We start from the raw sequence: 18,936 nt of genomic DNA on the forward strand, positions 1-18,936 counted from the left end.
CGATGGCGTTCTGGTGAGGATGATGCACAGCGCAGATACCACATCCACCCATGTACTAACCGCGATCGGTACGTCGATGCCTCCTCTGGCTCGATAAATACAATATTGCTGCATCCAATCATGGTTCTGCTGGTAAGTGCGGGGGTTCATGCGCCTCACACGCATCTGATTTGATATTGGCGTATAGCCACAGCTCCATGAGCCAATAAGTCCCCTGGTTTTTCGGATCCTCCTACGTCATTAGAAACCGGTGAGTGAAGCAGAAGAAGAACAAGTTTCATGTCCTTCCGGAAGCGTCTTGGCGGCATAAATTGACAAGCTCAGCGTTAAGAAGTCTGAATCTCTTTCGGTATGTTGAAACACTGACTTGAGTGTATCGGAACGTCTACTTCCAAGTCCTTCCCAGACTATTATAAGCCACAGTAATTTCATTCCTCTTCTCGATGCATTCCGGCCCATCCATATGCACAAGATGCAGTACGAGCCTCTCGACAAGACAAAGAACGAGATTCGTGTTCTCGAGTTTCTTGATCTTTCCAGTCCAGTCTCAACTGAAGACATCATCCAATGCTCTATCAGGAACGTATCACTACCGAGCTCTTTTGACTCCCAAATGTATCAGGAAGACCAACAAGACCAACAAGACCGGGAATTTCCGACAGCGTGGGATAAATTCACCAAGTCCGTAGATCTGCGAGACTCAACCCTCGAGCAAAGGACACTTGATGCGGCCACGCATGCTCGCTTGCATCGGAGTCTCCCTCAATGCAGCGACTCTCGTTACAACTGGGGAGATTTTGAGGCACTGTCATACACATGGGGTAATACAGGCGACACAAAGACTATCCAAATAAATGATGTTCGTAAAGACGTCCCACGCAATCTCGAAGAAGCCTTGAGAGCGTTACGAGGTCTGGAAGAGACCCTTTCTGGTATGCGCTACTGGATAGATGCATTGTGCATCGACCAGGACAATATCGAAGAGCGGAATGAACAGGTCAAGCGCATGAAAGAGATATACGGTCGAGCTAGAGCTGTGATAGTCTGGCTGGGTCGAGAGGAGGAAATGGATAGTATCACAGTTCAGAGAATGCACAGTCTTCTTGTGGGAGAGACTATAAAGCCGGTTCAATCCGAATGGCCCGCCCTTGCCGCTTTTGTACAAAAGCCATATTGGAGCCGGTGCTGGATCATGCAGGAGCTCGCAATGAACCACAATTCGACTCTTTTTTTGTGCGGGGAGTTTAAGCTGACGAGGAGAATCATATTCAATGGCGTCCCGTGGAATTTAATTAGATACCGTCCCCTTGAGGATAGCGACGATCGATCCGACCACAAGTTGCAGGCCGGTGCGCAATACATGGCTCTCCACATGCTGAATCTCCTTGGGCTTACCTCTCAGACCGATATTGAATTCAAGTGCACCTCTATATTGGATCTTGTCCGCCGAGCCGACGCAACTGATGCGAGGGATAAGATTTACAGCATACTCGGCCTGTTGGATCCGGCTATCTCCACAGGTGTCACACCGAACTACTTGCTTTCAGTGCAGCAAGTCTATACGAACTTTATGAAGTCTGTCATCAATGCATCGAAAAAACTAGACCATGTCGTCACTAGAGATATCTCAGCTGAACAAGGGTGGCCCTCATGGGTACCTGACTTGAGGAAGCCATATCAACGCCACTACCTCAAACATTCCCCATACCACCTAGCGAGCAGAAACATACCTGCTAGATTCAGGTTTATCGAGGAACAAAAGGGTCGTACCTATCTTGCATGCAGTGGATTCCAAGTCGATACAGTCGATGGTATCGCAGCCGAGCCGACTCTGGATTCTCATGCTACGCAACCAGGTACCGTCTTTGATAGATACAGAGGTCAAACACGCCCAGCAATCGAACGCACCTTGAGTATGGGCGATCCTAGGATGTCGATGGACCGACTCTTCGATATCCCGTGGAGTTGGAGTTGCGAAACCGACGACAGCCTGGCTGGCATCCACTCGAATCCGTGGTTGCTCAAAGTCTCTCGATCCAGATACTTTGAACGATGGGACAAGTTCAGAAGACACAACGAAGACTTCTGCATCGGCGGCACGAAATTTCGAACTTTCTTCCCACAATCTGGCGGGTGGAATTTGGATATCGCGGGTACCCTCCAAGACGTGTATATCGCGCTACTACTATTAGATCATAGAGCTTTGATAACGACGAGAACGGGTTATGTGGGGTTGGCTCCGGTAGAAACTTGCCCGGGAGATGTTGTTGCTATTTTGCTCGGCTGTTGTTGGCCAGTTGTTCTGAGGCCGTGCGATGACGGTCTCTACCAACTCATTGGAGAATGCTACATCCACGGGCTCATGGAAGGAGAAATCTTCGATCAGCAGCAGGACGAACATGTATCAGAACAAGAATTCATCTTGTGCTAGGAAGAAAATATAGAGCGCTGTCATCTCCATCAATCGCTATCACTCTCCGGATCCAACTTCCACGCCTCCCCCTCCTCAAACACCACCTCACACCCCCGCCCAATCAACCCCAAAGCGCCCCAAAGCGCCCTCTCAACCCCCTCCTGTCCCTCCCCTCTATCCCGCGTAACAACAACGCACCTCTTCAGCCCCTTCATCCAATCCAGCCCATATTTCCCCATCTCCTTGACATGACCCGCCGTCACCGCAGCGGGTTGGAAATCCAAGCGTATATTTTCAACCCGATTGACATAGTCACGCGGTATGCCCCTGACAAAAGAGGCGATAGTCTGAATGAATTGGAACCCGAACGTATTCAATCGCAAGATGAATCCAGCCGTCTCGGCATGTACTTGTCGACACACCGTCCTTCTTGCGAAGAGGTGGTGGATTGGATACCGCTGAGATGGGGGTTTCGGGTAACCGAAGGGTTCTACGTGGAGGCGGAGGCGAGAAGAGTGTGACTTCCAGACGGTGAAGACGGTGATGCATTGTTCGGTGAAGGCGTAGGTGTAGACGATATTTCTGATTTCGCCGGGGAGGCGGAGGAGAGGGGAGTGGAGGCGATTATGTGTGGTGAGCGGACTGTTAGCGGCTTCCGATGACAAAGATTTGAATATGTGATATGGTACGGGTGTCGTCATCGTACGTACCGGGGTGTATCGACATGGAAAGCTCGATTCAATTCCCATCTACATAGATAGGTAGCAAAGCTATAAGACGTGTGCTTCGCATGCTTGCTTGCTCCAAACACCTCAAGTGAAATCAAGTGGAAACACTCATCGAGCAATGGACATTGAACAGCTTCAACTTCAGATCTTCATATCCATTACTTTGTTTTCAAGCCTCAGCTCTACATCTTCTCCTTCCCCTCCGCCTTTGTTACAACATCCCCTTCTTCCTTCTTTTCTCTATACAAACGTTGTTGAAAACGCGATTAAAAAGTCTACTGATGATGAATAAGTTGGAACAAGCCGGAATCGCAACATACGATCCAGCATTGCTAATTACAAGGCTTAACAAAAATGTGTATATCCAAAGCAGGTCGTCAAAAACGTCAAGTATACGGTCTTTGTCGGATAGTCGTGAAGTATCGCTTGCGCTGCGATGCGTTGCGATATGATGCGGATGAACGCTAAAGTCGATGGAGACGCGCCGCCCAGTCTATGCGTGTCGAAAGGTTTTCGTCGTGGTGGCGCAGGTTTTCGTCCAGTGTCAAGGAACAAGTTTAGTCGGTTCGGCCCTTCCCATCAACAACCCCATTCGCCCTCCCGTTCTTCTCACTCGTCTTCTTGGGAATAGTAAGACAGTTGATGCCGAGGTAATCGCAGATACTCGTAATAACCAAATGCGCCCACTTGCCGTATACAACAGCAGCGAAGACGAAGTAAGCGCGTAGGTACCAGAGTTCGAAGCTAGCGGAAATGGGACCGAATGTCGTGCCGGGGATGGTGAAGTAAGGGTGGTTGATGAGCAGGGCGCCTCCGATCATTGGTGCGAGCATGATGGTCCAGTAAGGGAATGGCTGGTGTGTGAGATGCGCAAGGATGATCTTGGTGGTCATGCGTCCGAAGACTAGTGACATGGTCAGGCAGTAGAGGACAAGGTGGTTGTCTTCTAGGAGCTTCGAGTAGGGCGATCCGAGCCAGGCCATGGTGGAGACGATGAAGATGACTAGCGGTGTCCATTCCTTGAGCAGGGGTAGCAGAGGCTCATTCCTGGAGCGACGCGCTTTCGCTACGTTGACGATGCAGGCAGGGAGGTGGGCGGCGAAGAAGGTGAAGAGGATGATGGGCACCCATAGTTCTTTCAGAGTTACATCGCCGATTTCTGCTTTGTAGGATGGGAAGTAAGTCGCGAGGGGTTTCGACCAGATCTCTGGGCCGAAGTAGCCGGACATGCAGATGAACGTGCATGCAAGGATGAGTCCCTCTGTGAGGAGTCAGTAATTTCCACGCCAATCAAGCAGCTAACGTACCTGTAGGACCGTTGAAATAGCCCAAATACAGGGTATGTGTATGGTATGTCTCCCAAGTCGAGAAGAACATGGGCAACACAGGGATCAGCGCAGTAAAGGCGCCAATCTTGGTCGAGCCGTATCCAACAGCCGCCGTCTCGAGGAGACTGGCCAAAGTGCAGTTCAAAGAATCAATCCCATGGCTACGTTACAATCAGTATCGTGATATTGGCGCATTGGGCTGTGTTTATCACGTACTCAAAAAGTTCTCCCAGCGGGCTCGAGGTGCCGGTTCGGCGCGCTTGCTTTCCGTCGACGTTGTCCATGGTGGAGTACCTGCAAGGGATTAGCGCAGCCCTCACTCCCTTGTGCTGTTGTGTTTCTTACATCCACATGCCAAAGGCGAAGCTGTAGTATACCCATGAGGGCGCTGGTCCGACCAGATCCGGGATGTAAAGCTCGAGCAGCACGACGTTGCCCAGGATGAAGAAGAAGCCTAATAACGTGACGAGGTTCGGCGCCAGCCACAGCGGCAGCAGTTCGACAAAGGCATTCCACTATGTTCACGTCAGGGCGCGTTGCGATTGCGCGGGTGCAGGGTGCGTACGTAATGCTTGAGGATGTAGCGGGAGATGAAGGATTTGTCGACGCTCGAGTATTTGTAGGTCCTGAGGTGTTGCAGCGCATCTTCGGAGACGCACTCATGCCTCGCGGTTTCTGCGCAATTAACCATGTTAGCTGGATGCGCGTCGGTGGATCGTCAAGGGGGCGTACCTTTGCTCGGCGGCATGGCGGGATTGTGTGTGACGGGGTGTGGGAGAGACATGAGTTTGGCGGGGCGGATTAATTTATATAAGGGTCGTGGCCATGTGGTGAAGCGGGGAATATGCGCTGCAGGTGCCGCCTGTCTCTTGTGGGATGGGATGAACAACGGGATGGCTCTGGCGGGCGTCAAACTTCTAAAGGGTACGGGTCCGTCGGCTCGGTAGAGCCATCTGCAAGGGTTGGTGCCATGCGAGATTGCACGTCATCGCTTGGCTCCAATCGCTCTTGCACGTGAAGATCACAGCCCGGTCTGGTGAGAACATTGCACAGTATAAAAACAAAGTACTTGAGATGCTAGTCTGAGACTGACGCGCAACGCAATGGGTTATCATTAGATACAAATGCCAACAGAACAACTGCTGTACAAGCTCTTTACACTGAGCTTTGCCATGTGGAGGCTCACCCTGCCTTCCGCTCACTCACTCAAAACTTCCAAATCTGTACCTCAACTCGGACGGCGCGTCAACGGGTGTGGGCGCCTGTCGTTCCTTCAAAGCAGATCCGCGTCGGTCATCGTTCTATGATTCCGCAGCAGCCTTCCTCTGGTCCTCTTCCTTGCGCATGTCTTCCAGGAATTTCTCCCACGTCTCAATAGTGCCCTGGAAGAAGTCGACATGCGCATCTGCGAGATCGCCCAGGGTATCTTTGAATTCGACCGCTTTGATGCGCTCAAAGTCCTGTACCTCCTTGACGGTGTGCTCGTCAAAGGCCTCGCTGTTTTTCTTAGCCAGCTCAACTTCGCCCGTGAGTCGCTCAATCTCAACTTCCAGCTTGCGGACCCGTTGCCGACGCGCTTGGTCGTGATCGATACCCCGGAAGTCTTCTACCTTGGATCGCAGGAAGCCAGATGCACCCATGCCGGCCCCTGTCGCGCTAGCCAACGAATCCCGATCCGCGGCAGATTTGGCAAGGTACTCACTCAGCTGTTCGAAATCGAGCTGCTTGGCTTCTCGTGTGCGGAGTAGTGTCTTGACGGCTTGGATGTATGCGTCCATGTCGCGCAGACTAGTGAGGTAGTTCTGGTCTGTGTGGTCGCGGATAGACTTGAACCCCTGTGAGGTGGTATTTACAGAAGCAGCGAACGACGTCAGGTTCCCTTCGACCGCAGGTTCCATAGTCGTCAGCTTTTGGCACTGCGTCGCTAGATCGGCGTAGTCGGTCTCCAGATCACCCTGTCGCCTGGCTACCTTGACGGTAACCTTCTCCACATTGTTCAGATCCTCGCCGAGCTTGTTGGCACGTTCGACGACTTCGATAAAGCGCTGGTCCGGCTTGTGAATCTTGCTAAAGGTGTTGATGAGGCTTTCTGTGACAGCATCCACGAAGCCGCCGCCGCCCTGGTCGGAGCCGCTTGCAGCTCTTGATGACCGTCCCTTCATGTGTTGATTCCAGTCCGGGCTCTCCAGGAAGTTGATAACCAGAGCCGCTCTCCGTAGCACTGGATGCAGTGATATCCGCTTGAGGAAGCGGTGCAGCGAGTGGGCACGTCTCTGCATGAAGTCCGGACCAAAGCGGTCTCCACGCACATATTCCATCTTGTGCTTGTCGGGCAGCGGCGGGACGGCGCATTGCGGGTACTCTTTCGAGAGCTGTTTCCAGAGGAAGACGAAGTCTGTGAAGCGGCGGCGGACGGAGAATTCGGGTTTCTGGAAGGACTGGAAGTCGGACTGCGGGGATGTTTGTTAGACCCCGAACACGTAGGAATAGTGGAGCTGCAGCAAGAGGCACACCTTTGTAGTTACTAAGTACGAGACATATTGGTTTGGTGTGCCTGGCAGCTCTTTCTGCGGGCTGCCGACAAACGTCTCCAGGCGCCCTTCGCTGAAGTCGGCCGCCATTGCGCGTCTACGGACCTCCTGCGGATCGCGGATGTATATGAGGCGGCTGTTCTCAAGCTCGTCAAGGTCGCTAATCCGGTCGTATTCGGGGTCGTCGAGCAGATCGTCAAACTGGTACGGCGGGCTTGTTGGCGTGGGCTGTGTTGGACAGCTCGGAGGTGAATCGGTGACGTCGGCTGGGTACCCGGGCTTAGCGCCCTCCAAGGTGGGCGCACGATTCCTGACGCGCTCGTACATGGCTTCAAAGTCGTCGGCGCTCCTATAAAGCGAATGAGAGTCTTTTACAGCGACCATGATATAGAGAGCGAGCTTTGCAAGAATGATTAATAGTGTATAACGAGTGCAGCTAACCGCCACAACCATGGAGGGTCACCAAGCATCTACAGTGAATGGAGAAAGTGCGACCTGTCTAACAAACGCGCAATTGCCGCGTCCACACCGAGATGCCGCCAAACATAGCCCACCCTTGTGAGAGAAAACAGAGGTATCGTAAGTGACCTTTAACCAACCAAGACCTAATCCGAGACATGGAAAACACATCAATCGTCGTGGGCGCCGAAGCGCTTGCTGAACTCTTCAAAAAGCTGCGGGGTAATTTCGTCGCTGCTGTTCCCGTTGACCGTCCAGAGCACGCCAAGCTTGTCGTAATGCTCCAGCAGAGGCTCGCTGTGTTCCTTGAAGTTTTTCAACCGCGCCTTCCACACCTCTGGGTCATCATCCGCTCTTTGTGTCAGCGGCTCGCCCGTGATATCATCCTTGCCATCCACCTTTGGCGCATTGAATGTGGTGTTGTAGACACGTCCTGATGCCTCGTGTACCCAGCGGTTGCATATGCGATCGATGATGATGTCACTCGGGGTGTTGAGGTTGACTACCATGTTGATAGGTACGATGTTGTCGAGTTGGATCGCTTGAACGGCGGTTCGGGGAAAACCGTCGAGTATGAATGAAGCCGCTGGCCTGTTGGAGAAGGTGTAGCGGGGAGCCCGTACCGCCGAGGGGATCATGACTGCATCTACCGTCGTCTCTGGCACGTCCATGGAGCTGAAGTTGAGCGCGTATGGCCGCAAAGCGTTGTCTCGTATCCAACCGCGGTTCGTGAGTTCGTTGACGATGAGGCGCAGGATCATGGCGTCGGGTACTAGTTTGCCAGCCTTCATCGTGGATTCGGCGTGTATGCCTGCGCAAGTCAGCATTTTTCGGTGTGGAGAGAGCAACGCGCATACCGAGAGGTGTCCGCTCGCGAACATTCTTCCTCAGCAAATCGCCAGAGCTGATTGACGAGAGCTCAGGGAATTTTTTCATCATGCGCTCCGTCTGAGTTCCCTTCCCGACGCCAGGCGCGCCGACCAGTATGATCCTGGCGGCCTTGGACAACCGTTGGACAGTCATTGTTGTGATGTGTGTTGTCGCTGATTTATGCTATAGAGGCGATCTAGAAATATGCTGCTAGGTGTAGTCCAGGTCGGTACGGTGAATAAAGCTCGAGGGCTCCGCCGAGGGCTCGTAGTTACTAAAACAAATCCATGGCGAAAATTGTGTGGAATGAAATGGAGGATCGGAACTAGGGTACGGAGAGAAGTGACAGGAGGAATTATGGAGTGCCCAGACGCGGAACCTGGGTTAAGATGGGAGAGGGACGATTACCGTCGGATAGGCGTGGAGTGAGGGGACGGCCCAGCATTCACGGCATGCCATTCGCAAGCCGCGCTGTCGTTCTTGCGGACATCGGAGACCCCAGCGCCTCGGCCAATTGGCGACAATATGCCGACATAGAGAATACCCATTGGTCCTTCAACTTCTCTTCGTATAGATCCGAGGCACACATGTTGCTGCCTGTAGCGTCCCATGGCGCACATGTCATGCGTCCGTCCGGTATCTTCCTAGCTGTCACCATGATGCGCGTCAGGCGAATGGCTTATGCGCCCGTTGGTGGCGACCAAGCTTTACCCAGCAGATCGCCCGGCGGTCCCTGAGACTAAGTCCGAAGACGCAACGTCAGAGGAACCCATTTTCTCAGAGCTGCATCACTCCACACTCCTTGCATCAAATTCCCAACACACACACACAGCCGTCTCTTTTCTACCCTTCATCTGTTGATTCACTACCCACACTACTTTAATCGTTGTACTATATACGTCACTCCCTACACTTCCCCCGGCGCAATGTACGCCGGTCGCACTGCCTCCAGGGCAGCGCCCGCAGTATTCCGAGCGGGCATCAGGACCACTACCAGAGCTCATCGCCCTATGCTGAGGAACTCACCCGCGATTCGCATCCTCATTCCGCTACGCGCCCTCCAAACTGAGTCGACATCGAACAATGCGCAAAACTACCCGCCTCCTGGTTTCGACCCCAAGCAGGCCAACCAGCACCTCCTCAAGCCCCAGCAACAATCAAAACAGTCCGTCGAGAAGTCAGACCCCATCATCCCCAAGTCTGGCGCAACCTCCAACCCGAAGACACCCGCGCAAGATGTCCAAACATTGAGCGAGCTGAAGATGGACAAGTCGGCTGCTGAGTCCAAGGACGAGAAGAAGATTCTGGCCAAAAGGGACGCAGAGAAGAAGAAGTTGACCGTCTGGCAAAAGGTCAAGAAGGAATTGGTCCACTACTGGGATGGCACCAAGCTGCTGGGCTTCGAAGTCCGGATTAGCTCCAAACTCGCTCTCAAGATGGCCGCTGGGTACGAGCTTACCCGCCGTGAGCGTCGACAAGTACGTGTTTGAAGCCAGTATTCGTGAACTTTACTAACAGACCTAGTTGCAACGTACCGTACAGGATCTGGCCCGCTTGGTGCCTTTCCTGCCCTTCGTTATCGTCCCCTTCGCCGAACTGCTGCTCCCTGTAGCGCTCAAGCTCTTCCCCAACATGCTGCCCAGCACGTACGAGGGTCAGTCGGCCAAGGACACCAAAGCCCAGACGCTCCGAGCGACCCGAAAGGACGTTAGCGACTTCCTTCGTCAAACACTCAAGGAGACTGGCCTGCCTGTCTCTGCTGAGAACGCGCAGACGGAGGAGTTTGCCGAATTCTTCCGCAAGGTGCGCACCACGGGAGAGAAGCCAACACCAGAGGAGATCATCAAGGTGTGCAAGATTTTCAAGGACGACCTCACCCTGGACAACTTATCTCGCCCTCAGCTGGTTTCCATCTGCCGCTACATGAACATCACCTCTTTCGGTACAGACAACTTCCTGCGCTACCAGGTCCGCGTGCGCATGCGCCAGATCAAGCGTGACGACCGAGCCATTGCCTACGAAGGTGTTGAAAGTCTCTCCGTTCCCGAGCTCCAGACTGCCTGTGCCAGCCGCGGTCTACGAACCTATGGTGTCTCTCCTGGCCGGTTACGGGACGACCTCACTAGCTGGCTCGATCTCCGCCTGAAGCACGGCGTTCCATCAACTCTTCTCGTACTCTCCAACGCATTCGTTTACGCCCAGGGCAAGGAGACCGAGATGACCTCTCAAATTGATGCTTTGGAAGCCGTCCTCTCCAGTATCCCTGAGGAGCTGTACCACGAAATGGATCTCGAGGTCCGCAACGCTGAAGGTGCCGCAACCAACAAGCAGCGTCTTGAGGTCCTCAAGGAGCAGCAAGAACTCATCAACGAGGAGAACGAGCAAACCGAGACCGTTGAGAACAAGGCCACAGCCTCGCCCAAGGACCACGAGGACATCGACGAGAAGCCTGCCCGGGACGCACAGGAGGCAAAGGAAGCCAAGGCTGAAGAGGAGAGCAAAGAAGCCGAGGCCAGCGCTGGTGATGCCGCCGGTGGAAGCGCCGAGCGTGCCGAACAGGATGAGCGCGCCTTGAAGATGGATGACCCCACCGGCAAGGGTGAAAAGCCCGCTGAAGCGAAGAAGGAGTAAAAAGAAAGAAAGGTCACCCATCAAACACGACCTACTCTCTACTTTTGTTGTGTATAGCTACGAAATCTCTTGTCATTGGCGTCCAGAAAGAAAGGTCTATAGAAAATACCCTGTTCCGATATTGTTGGATGGGAAGGACTATAGAATTGTATATCGTATAGAGATGCGAGATCATGCTCGCAAGTATAAAGCTGTTGAATGAAAGTTATACATTGATCTCTATCTCGTGTGGTTAAGTGCTGTGTATGCCTCGAATGGAACCAGCAGTCTAGAATATTGACGTCACTTGCACATCCCCCACCCCCCACCATCGACGCCTCGATCGTACCTCAATCAAGCTTTCTGCCAAGCAACACGCATTAACTTGGCAGTGAACTACTACTCTTCTTACTGCTTCCCTTGTAATAACTCTATCTGTTTCCTCTTATTCTTGGTCGTTGGAAAGGAGAGCATACCATCAAAATGCCAGACGCAGCGCAGATCAACCGCTCCATCAGTACTATCAGGACGGAACTAGAGTATCTCGTCTCAAGTGGTGTTTTGGCCCCGCCGCAGTTGCAGTCCATTCAGGCGCAGTTACCTGTACGTATGCTTTCTGCTACATCTTTCCTACCTTTGTCTTGTCTGCTTGTCTCATCATCGGGCTCAAGAAATGGAAGAAGAGAGTTTATGAATGCAGACGAAGAGCAGATGTTCACTGATGTGTACCCAGCAACCAAACGGCCAACCCTCCCAATACATCGATCCCAAGTACGTAGATGGCGGAAACCAGTTCAACCCCGCGTTAGTCGCGCAACAAGCGCAGGATCCGGCGCATCCGGCGAATCCGAATCATCCAAAGGTATGCTTTCATATTCCTAAATTCAATGCCTAATGCTACATCAAGACCATGAGTTTGAAAGGCAAGAAAGAGAAGAGGGAAAAAGTCTGCAAGTGATTTTTGGAAGTTAGGGAAGCTGACTGGAATATAGCACCACGAATGGGCGAGTAAGCTAGCGCATAAATTTGGGAATGCGGCGGTTTATGGGGCTGGAGCGACGTTTGGTGCGGATCTGGTTAATGATGCTATGAGGAAGTTCTGAAATGGAAGAGAGATATAGATGGGGTAAGATAGGTGCTCGTTGGTACCGAAGGGAAAATAAGTGGACTTCTTGTGCCTGCTATTGGGTACGGATATCTATGTCCTGCCTTCCAATACACAGCTGTTGATTCGATGATTTGTAGTGATACTTTGGTACTGACTCACTCCGAGAAGTATGAGTCTGGCCACCCATGGATCATGCTCTTGGGACTATCCTCTTCAAAAAAAAACGTGCTTCTCACATAGGGTTATATAGCTTTACATCTCAATCCCATTCCTCCATACGACTTTCTCCCCAATCTCAACACCACTATCATGTCACCAAGAACCTCAAAAACCATCTCCGCCGCCCACCTAGCCATCGCCGCACAGAACCAACTGAACTCCCCCTTCCTCCGTCTCCCCAGCGAAATCCGAAACCAAATCTACTACTACGCCCTAGGCGGCCATGAAATCTACCTCGTAACCCATCCCACTAACGAGAAGAAGAAACAACTAGGATGCCGCCCACCCCACCAAAAAAAATGGGAAATGCATCCCATCCCAAAGAAACTAGCCATCAACCTCCCACTCGCCTGCCGCCAAATCCGATGTGACCTAGGAGCCTACTACCCTTTCATCCACAACACCTTCGGCGCAACGGTACTCGCGGGTTTCCATTCCATGCTACACAGGTTTACGATTGGACAGAGGAACAGGATTGAGCTGATTGTTACGGACCATGAGTATTATCCGACGGGGAGATGGCTGTGGATCCGGGAATATATCATGCTTTGTGGACTGCCGAAATTGAAGCTGGTTGTATTGAGGGATGTTTCTGGTGTGGGGGAGAGGGAGAGGGAAGGGATACGCAGGACGTTTTTGGAGGAACTTGGGGATGGTGTGAGGGTTGTGATTGTGGATGATAAATTGGGGGAACTAGCTCTATAGCGGGACGCCTACTTGAAGAGGGACGACAAGAACGATTTCTTTGTGAGATCTTGGATATCTGACTAAACTCACTCTATTCCGTTATCAAAATGCCCTAATTACCAGTCACGTACGACACAGTATACCCATTTCACCCCATCTACTTACTACCCATCTCAAGACGCTGCTCCACGACACTAACCCTCCCACTCAAATCGCGCTCATCAATCTCAACGATAGGCCCATGATACGTCTTCCTCGCCCAAACCGCATAGTAAACCGCACTGATGACCGCTATCGTACCCGTTACCAAAATCGCCCAGTTCATATTCGCAGGCGTAACCTCCGCAAAGCTAGGCCAGAAACTGAAGAAGAAAACAAAGCTAAGATAGGCGCAGGCAAAGACATTGTTGGCGATACCTATCGCGCCGGGAAGACGCCACGGGCCCCATACAGCGCGGACCATGCCGTCGCTGGTCGTGGACTGGCTGTCTGTGTCAAAGGATTCGCTGGGTGGGAGAATGGCGCCGGTGCAGCGGCGGTAGAGGAGTAGGGAGGATGTGAGAAGGTAGGAGGAGAAGAGACCGGCGATGGCGACGGAGATTACGCCGTTGAAGGCGGTAGTGGATCCGATGTTTACTAGTGCGAGAAGGCAGGCGATGAAGCTTGTGAAGGCTACGGCGTAGACGGGGATGGATGTACGATTGCTGACCTACTTGATCTTAGTACTGCTTATATTTCGTATGCAAGGCTTTCTAGTGTACATACCTTGCTCAAGGTTCTCCATCCAGGTAGACCACGGTCTCTAGCGAACGCCCAGCAGATTCTTGATGTTGAAGCGGAGAAGCCCACGTTCGCACTAATCGTCAGCACCATGACGATAGATGCCATGACGGCAGCGCCGGAGCGTGATTGGACGGCACGGTGGAAGATAGCCATGAAAGGGAACGCAGGGTTCTCTAGAAGTACAGTGTCGAGATCGCCCATCCGTAAGAGCACGGTGACCATCATGACGAAGCCAAGAGAGCCGTTGATTGCGATGCCAGTCATGATGGAGCGAGGTACGACGATCTGTGCGTTTTGAATCTCCTCGGATAGCTATGATGATGTGTTAGTGTCTTGCTGAATAGCCGAATGCTGGAAGTTGATCTAAAGTAGGCAGACACTCACATGAATCGGCCCATCACCGCCAACAAACGCAAAGACACTTCCCATAATGCCAATACAAAAGCTCAATCCCTGAGTCTGCCAATGTCCCATGTTTACGAACGTGGTAAAGGTCTCTTTCGCATTGCCCTGTGGCCCAAGAACCAGCAAAGGAATTAAGATGGCGAAGAAACCAAGGATATGCAAGACCAATAGCGCTCCTTCGAATTTGGGTAGTAGCCATCCAGCAGCAATGTTGATAAAGACGCAAAACGCGATGATGGCCCAGTAGAGGAGAGTGACGTGCCAGTTTTGAGGGACGTACGTATCCGGTTGGCAGAGCATGAGAAGGCCTTGAATGAGGCCACCAGTGAGGAAAGCGCCGGACCCGAGTGATGCTAGCCAGCCACAGAGAGTGAGCCATCCTGCGGGGATTTCGCGTTAGCACATTCCATCGATAGAGATCGTCGAGTTTAAGGTTTACACACCTGAGATGTAACTCAACAGTTTTTGAGAGCTTTTTGGTGCCAGCATGGAAACCCAGTGGTATTGACCACCAGATGTAGGTGCCCTTTGATGAAAGTTAGCAATTGACTCAGCGTCAAAAGACCCGGCTTCCGATCGTAACTCACATTGAAACAAGCTCGCTGAGCACCATGAACACAGATACGGTGCCGAGCCATACGATGAGGTAGCCATAGATGACACCAGCGGGGCCGCCACTGCTTCTTTCAGCACAACTGTCTCATGGTCGATGTGTTGTGTCATGCTGTGTACTCACTTCTGGAAGCCGACCAGGAACAGCCTGAGAAACTGTCAGCGACGTGTCAGCGTGTAGTACGAGGTAGTACAACATACACAAGAGATCCTTCCCAGGTGATCAAGACGGTGCAGCTGAAACCGAGGATAGATAGGAAGCCGAAGCGACGCTGTACTTGCATCAGCCATGTTCGTGGTCAATGCAGAGGGATACATACCTTCAGCACAGCTTTCTTCCCCAGCCTCGCCAGAGCAAGATCATCGTGCTTGTCGCTAGAACGTGGCCTTGCGGTATTTAGTTCCGGCTCACTGGATTTAGTCGAGGAGAAGGCCATCGTGCCACCAATACGAGTACAAGTGAAAAGTCGATACAGCAATAAAAGCGGAACTCGTGAGACGACCGATGATGGAGGAGATGAAAGAGAGAACAAGCAGAAGGATAAAGAGAAAGAACCGAGTTGCCGTTAGAACCAAGTAGCCGCATAGATGAAGAACTAGGGCCGCTTATGCACAACATTGTAGCCGAGATGATCCTCGTAATGATCCTGACCGTTGACCTATAGCCTGTTCACCAATAGGATCGTAGCACCAGTTGTCCCAATCCGGAAGACCTACTGGAAGATACCTAGGCGCATATGCTGCGTGCCGTGCCACCTGCACTGCGAAACGAGGGTACAGCAAGGGTGTGCGTCTATGAAATGCCGCGCCGATTTTTGCATGTGTTGGTTTGTGCTTTCTGGACTGTGTTACATACTATAGATATAGATTTACTGCAGTATTGTTGTAGCCGGCATGCGGGCTACTGGTTCTACTTGCACTGCCCAACTCTTCGATACTTGGATGCTCCTATCCGGCCCGCTGTATGAGGGTCTGGAATTTTCGGAGCGTCCCGATCGCGATATGTCCATGAGTTGGTATCCTTTGCTGTCGTCTTTGGAGGTTTGCTCTCCTCGACGGCGCAGATCGTCCAATCGCATGAGTCCCGACTCAAACCCCTCCATGAAAAGCTTGGTATACGGAAGACATGTAGTGACGATAGCAAAGCATTGCACAATCTGGTTGCAGATAGATGAGCGCCAGTAACCGAGTGTTAGATCGTCTTTCAAAGCGGAATTTGTGCTGTCGCGATTGAAGAAGCTAAGCTGAACCGCAGCAGCAACAAGAACTCTTGTGTAGCTTGTCAGTATTTGAGATACCTGTAGGGCTTCGTACTCACAGTAACCGACATGAGAACAAAGCCATGACCGCCGCCTTCCGTTGCCGTCGCATGTGAAGTTGCGCCGTTATGCCCAATTCCAAGGCCACGATCGCGAGCTCTGTCATGATATTGAAGCACGAGACGGTATTCCACCAGGTCAACTGCCTAACGTCAGCCAGAAGCCGACTACGCATCTGCGTAGATTACTGACACGGTCGATGCACCGATCCAACGTTCTATCCCATGGTCGTGGCAGCCGGCACTCGAATGCTGCGACCAACACAGAACAAACCAGCCACAAGATTATAAGAGCCAAGACTCCGAAGTTGATTCTGCGGTGGAGTTCGGATGGAGTAAGATGATGGACGAATGCTACGACAGCGAGCTTCGAGAAGCCGAGGGAGACAATGAAGAGTATCATTGCGGCATATTCGCTCTTCGCTCATATCAGCGCTTCGGACCAGGTACTCAAGCGGAGGTAGGAGGTTACTTTGAGATTCGACTCAATCTGATATCCACTCAAAGTCGCGATCGGTTTCCCGAAACCGTAGTGTGCTTGCAGCAATACAGCGACAGATTGTGCGACACAAAATATCTGGCGATATTCATTAGCAAATGTTGCTGAGTATGTTGATGCTCCACTTACCAAGGCTGCAAGTACCAGCCATGACTCGATCGTCAACGTCCGAAACACGTAGAACTTGATGCCGGCATGCGTCAAGAACGCCAGGAGACTGGTTACGAGAGTGAACCAAGTGATGATCTGAACGATGGGCGTCCAATTCAAGTCCGACACAATGACTTGATACATCGTCTTAGACATACGCTAGAAAGGCTGTTGAGCAGAGGCCGATCGACGACTACTGCGAGAACGGACATGTTGTATGGAATGTGGGGTGAGCGGCGCGGGTAGCAAGAAGCAGGGTGAGCGTATCAGGTACGGGCCCGCCAGTGCGGTTCTTCTCGTGATGAGTAGCACAACAGAGCTGTGCCACATGCAGCTGCGCAAAAGTATAGGAGTTGGGAGACCATAGTGGCAATGTCACGTTGAGCATAAAGCGGCTGGTATGCCGGCTAAAAGAGCTTTTCATTACCTCACAGAACGCTCGACACCTCGTGTGTTTCTGCTGAGGCAGTCGAGGAACTACCTGCGCAGCCTTACAACCTTGCGGAGAGCTCGAAGAGGCACAGCATGTGGCCTATCGTTGTGATGGCGTACGTGTGCTGCAACTGGTGTGGAGTGGGCACACCAACACAGCCACGTGTACGGCGTTGTCTCAGGAGTTGACTGATCCGGAAGTGGTTCAAGTTGCGCGCCGCTTGTTGAACGGCTGCTCGACTCCAGTAATTAGGTTAGACGGCGATTACCCAAAGCCTCGGGGCGCAATACAGGTTTGATCAAGTATGCAGGAAGTATCAAGTCGTAGGGCGAGGCTGGGATGTGATCTTCAGACTAAAGCAGTGCCGGGAGCGGTCCGCATCATTGGAGTCAGGTCTTCCTTGTCGGTTAGTCGGACAAAAGCCTCTGTTCGCCTGTAGCGCGATGGCGTGACGCTCGCCTGTCAGAAAGCGAGGGTCTTCGACTTCGCGAAGCAGGCCTCTTGAGATTGCGACTGCACCCATACCCTGGCGACATGGCTGATTGGCTTGCGGTTGAACGGAGGGACACGCTCCTTTTCACAAGAACGGATCGAGCCACCGGAGAATGTTCCATGTATATCTAGGTAATGCTGGCGGTGATGGTATACAAATGTTGAGATGGGTGTTGCAAAGAGCGAGTTGAGACTGGAGATGCGAACTCGGCCCAAGTGAGGATGACATGACGCCAAGACACTAATTCAGCTAGAGCACACCTGGGCGGCGAGGGGCAACGCTGGATGGATGACACCCGGTGCAAGAGCGATTGAGTACTACAATACACCATGAGACGTTTTTGAACCACCATGTCGGCACGTCCTCGCAGGGTGTGAATGTACACAACAGCGTTCATGTCCGGCGGGTAAATTCTGCAGGCGGGCCAGGCCACGCGCTACCGAGCTCCGAATCGACCTCGGGAGTCCCTCCATTCAGCACTCTACCCGAGATAGTTAACGATTTCAATATTCTTCGATCGGTAGCTGCAAATATCTCGCCTGAGTTGAGAGTCTTGACGGAGACGAGGAGTTCGTCACGCAACCTTGGATAGGTTTTCCAGTGGACTAAACACTAGGTAACACGTACTCAGGCCGAAACATATTGCGCGACATCCAATTATCGTATTCTACGACTCGTTACATACGTAAAGCACCTCAGAAGCAAATCTTTACCTCCTCCGCTCACCATACCCATAGTCCGCTCTAATGAAATCCCACGCACACCGCTGAACCTCTATAGTTGCCTTCACACCCGCACAGTCATTCCCAAACAGACTTTTCCATGCCATCCTAAAGTCCCTCATTCTCTTGTTAGTCGCCACTGTCCATTCTTTCCGTGCTTGTTCATCCTGCAGTCCATGGGGAAGCCAGAAGCCGACTTGCTCGCCGCTTGGCTCGAATTCGAAAGAGGCGTGTGGATTGTGGCAGTGGTATGTACACGATGGATATCTCGGATTGCGGATGTCATCGCGGAGGCGACGTCGGCGGGAGGGACAGTGTTCTGGGCAGGGATCCGTTGGTGTCGAAATGGGTGATAGCGTAAGTGTAAGATCTACAAGCTCCTCGGGTATCGAGGGCGGTGTTTCGATGCCTGTGGAGCTTCCGCCCTCACTGTCGATTTCGGTTTGTAGTTGAGACAATTCATCGATATCTTCGGTATTCTCAACAACGTTCTCTTCCTCTTCCTCTTCCTCTTCCTCTTCCTCTTCCTCTTCCTCTTCCTCTTCCTCTTCCTCTTCCTCTTCCTCTT

General features: G+C 52.2%; 7 protein-coding genes across 7 annotated transcripts; 3 read left to right on the forward strand and 4 right to left on the reverse strand.

Moving 5' to 3' along the window:
* Positions 1-472: 472 nt before the first annotated feature.
* On the forward strand, positions 473-1,913 carry J4E85_008913 (uncharacterized protein; the record flags this gene model as incomplete). Its single annotated transcript, XM_051473137.1, has 2 exons — positions 473-1,856; positions 1,879-1,913. 2 exons carry the CDS (start codon positions 473-475, stop codon positions 1,911-1,913), a joined length of 1,419 nt encoding a protein of 472 aa, XP_051323357.1.
* A 1,785-nt stretch (positions 1,914-3,698) lies between these two features.
* Positions 3,699-5,160, reverse strand: J4E85_008914 (uncharacterized protein; the record flags this gene model as incomplete). Its single annotated transcript, XM_051473138.1, has 5 exons — positions 3,699-4,402; positions 4,449-4,594; positions 4,686-4,763; positions 4,815-4,984; positions 5,035-5,160. 5 exons carry the CDS (start codon positions 5,158-5,160, stop codon positions 3,699-3,701), a joined length of 1,224 nt encoding a protein of 407 aa, XP_051323358.1.
* A 610-nt stretch (positions 5,161-5,770) lies between these two features.
* J4E85_008915 (uncharacterized protein) lies at positions 5,771-7,384 on the reverse strand (the record flags this gene model as incomplete). The annotated part of the gene is made up of 2 exons (XM_051473139.1): positions 5,771-6,919; positions 6,983-7,384. The coding sequence occupies 2 exons, from the start codon at positions 7,382-7,384 to the stop codon at positions 5,771-5,773; spliced, it is 1,551 nt and encodes a 516-aa protein (XP_051323359.1).
* A 245-nt stretch (positions 7,385-7,629) lies between these two features.
* J4E85_008916 (uncharacterized protein) lies at positions 7,630-8,482 on the reverse strand (the record flags this gene model as incomplete). Its single annotated transcript, XM_051473140.1, has 2 exons — positions 7,630-8,270; positions 8,317-8,482. The coding sequence occupies 2 exons, from the start codon at positions 8,480-8,482 to the stop codon at positions 7,630-7,632; spliced, it is 807 nt and encodes a 268-aa protein (XP_051323360.1).
* Positions 8,483-9,339: 857 nt separating this feature from the next.
* On the forward strand, positions 9,340-10,960 carry J4E85_008917 (uncharacterized protein; the record flags this gene model as incomplete). Its single annotated transcript, XM_051473141.1, has 2 exons — positions 9,340-9,807; positions 9,854-10,960. The coding sequence occupies 2 exons, from the start codon at positions 9,340-9,342 to the stop codon at positions 10,958-10,960; spliced, it is 1,575 nt and encodes a 524-aa protein (XP_051323361.1).
* A 462-nt stretch (positions 10,961-11,422) lies between these two features.
* On the forward strand, positions 11,423-11,897 carry J4E85_008918 (uncharacterized protein; the record flags this gene model as incomplete). The annotated part of the gene is made up of 3 exons (XM_051473142.1): positions 11,423-11,542; positions 11,673-11,801; positions 11,847-11,897. The coding sequence occupies 3 exons, from the start codon at positions 11,423-11,425 to the stop codon at positions 11,895-11,897; spliced, it is 300 nt and encodes a 99-aa protein (XP_051323362.1).
* Positions 11,898-13,110: 1,213 nt separating this feature from the next.
* Positions 13,111-15,190, reverse strand: J4E85_008919 (uncharacterized protein; the record flags this gene model as incomplete). The annotated part of the gene is made up of 8 exons (XM_051473143.1): positions 13,111-13,662; positions 13,719-14,048; positions 14,121-14,521; positions 14,585-14,667; positions 14,729-14,818; positions 14,878-14,901; positions 14,955-15,025; positions 15,074-15,190. 8 exons carry the CDS (start codon positions 15,188-15,190, stop codon positions 13,111-13,113), a joined length of 1,668 nt encoding a protein of 555 aa, XP_051323363.1.
* Positions 15,191-18,936: the final 3,746 nt, after the last annotated feature.

Source organism: Alternaria conjuncta (assembly GCF_024043145.1).
Source record: "Alternaria conjuncta strain BMP 0040 chromosome Unknown scaffold_14, whole genome shotgun sequence".
NCBI classification, from domain to species: domain Eukaryota; kingdom Fungi; phylum Ascomycota; class Dothideomycetes; order Pleosporales; family Pleosporaceae; genus Alternaria; species Alternaria conjuncta.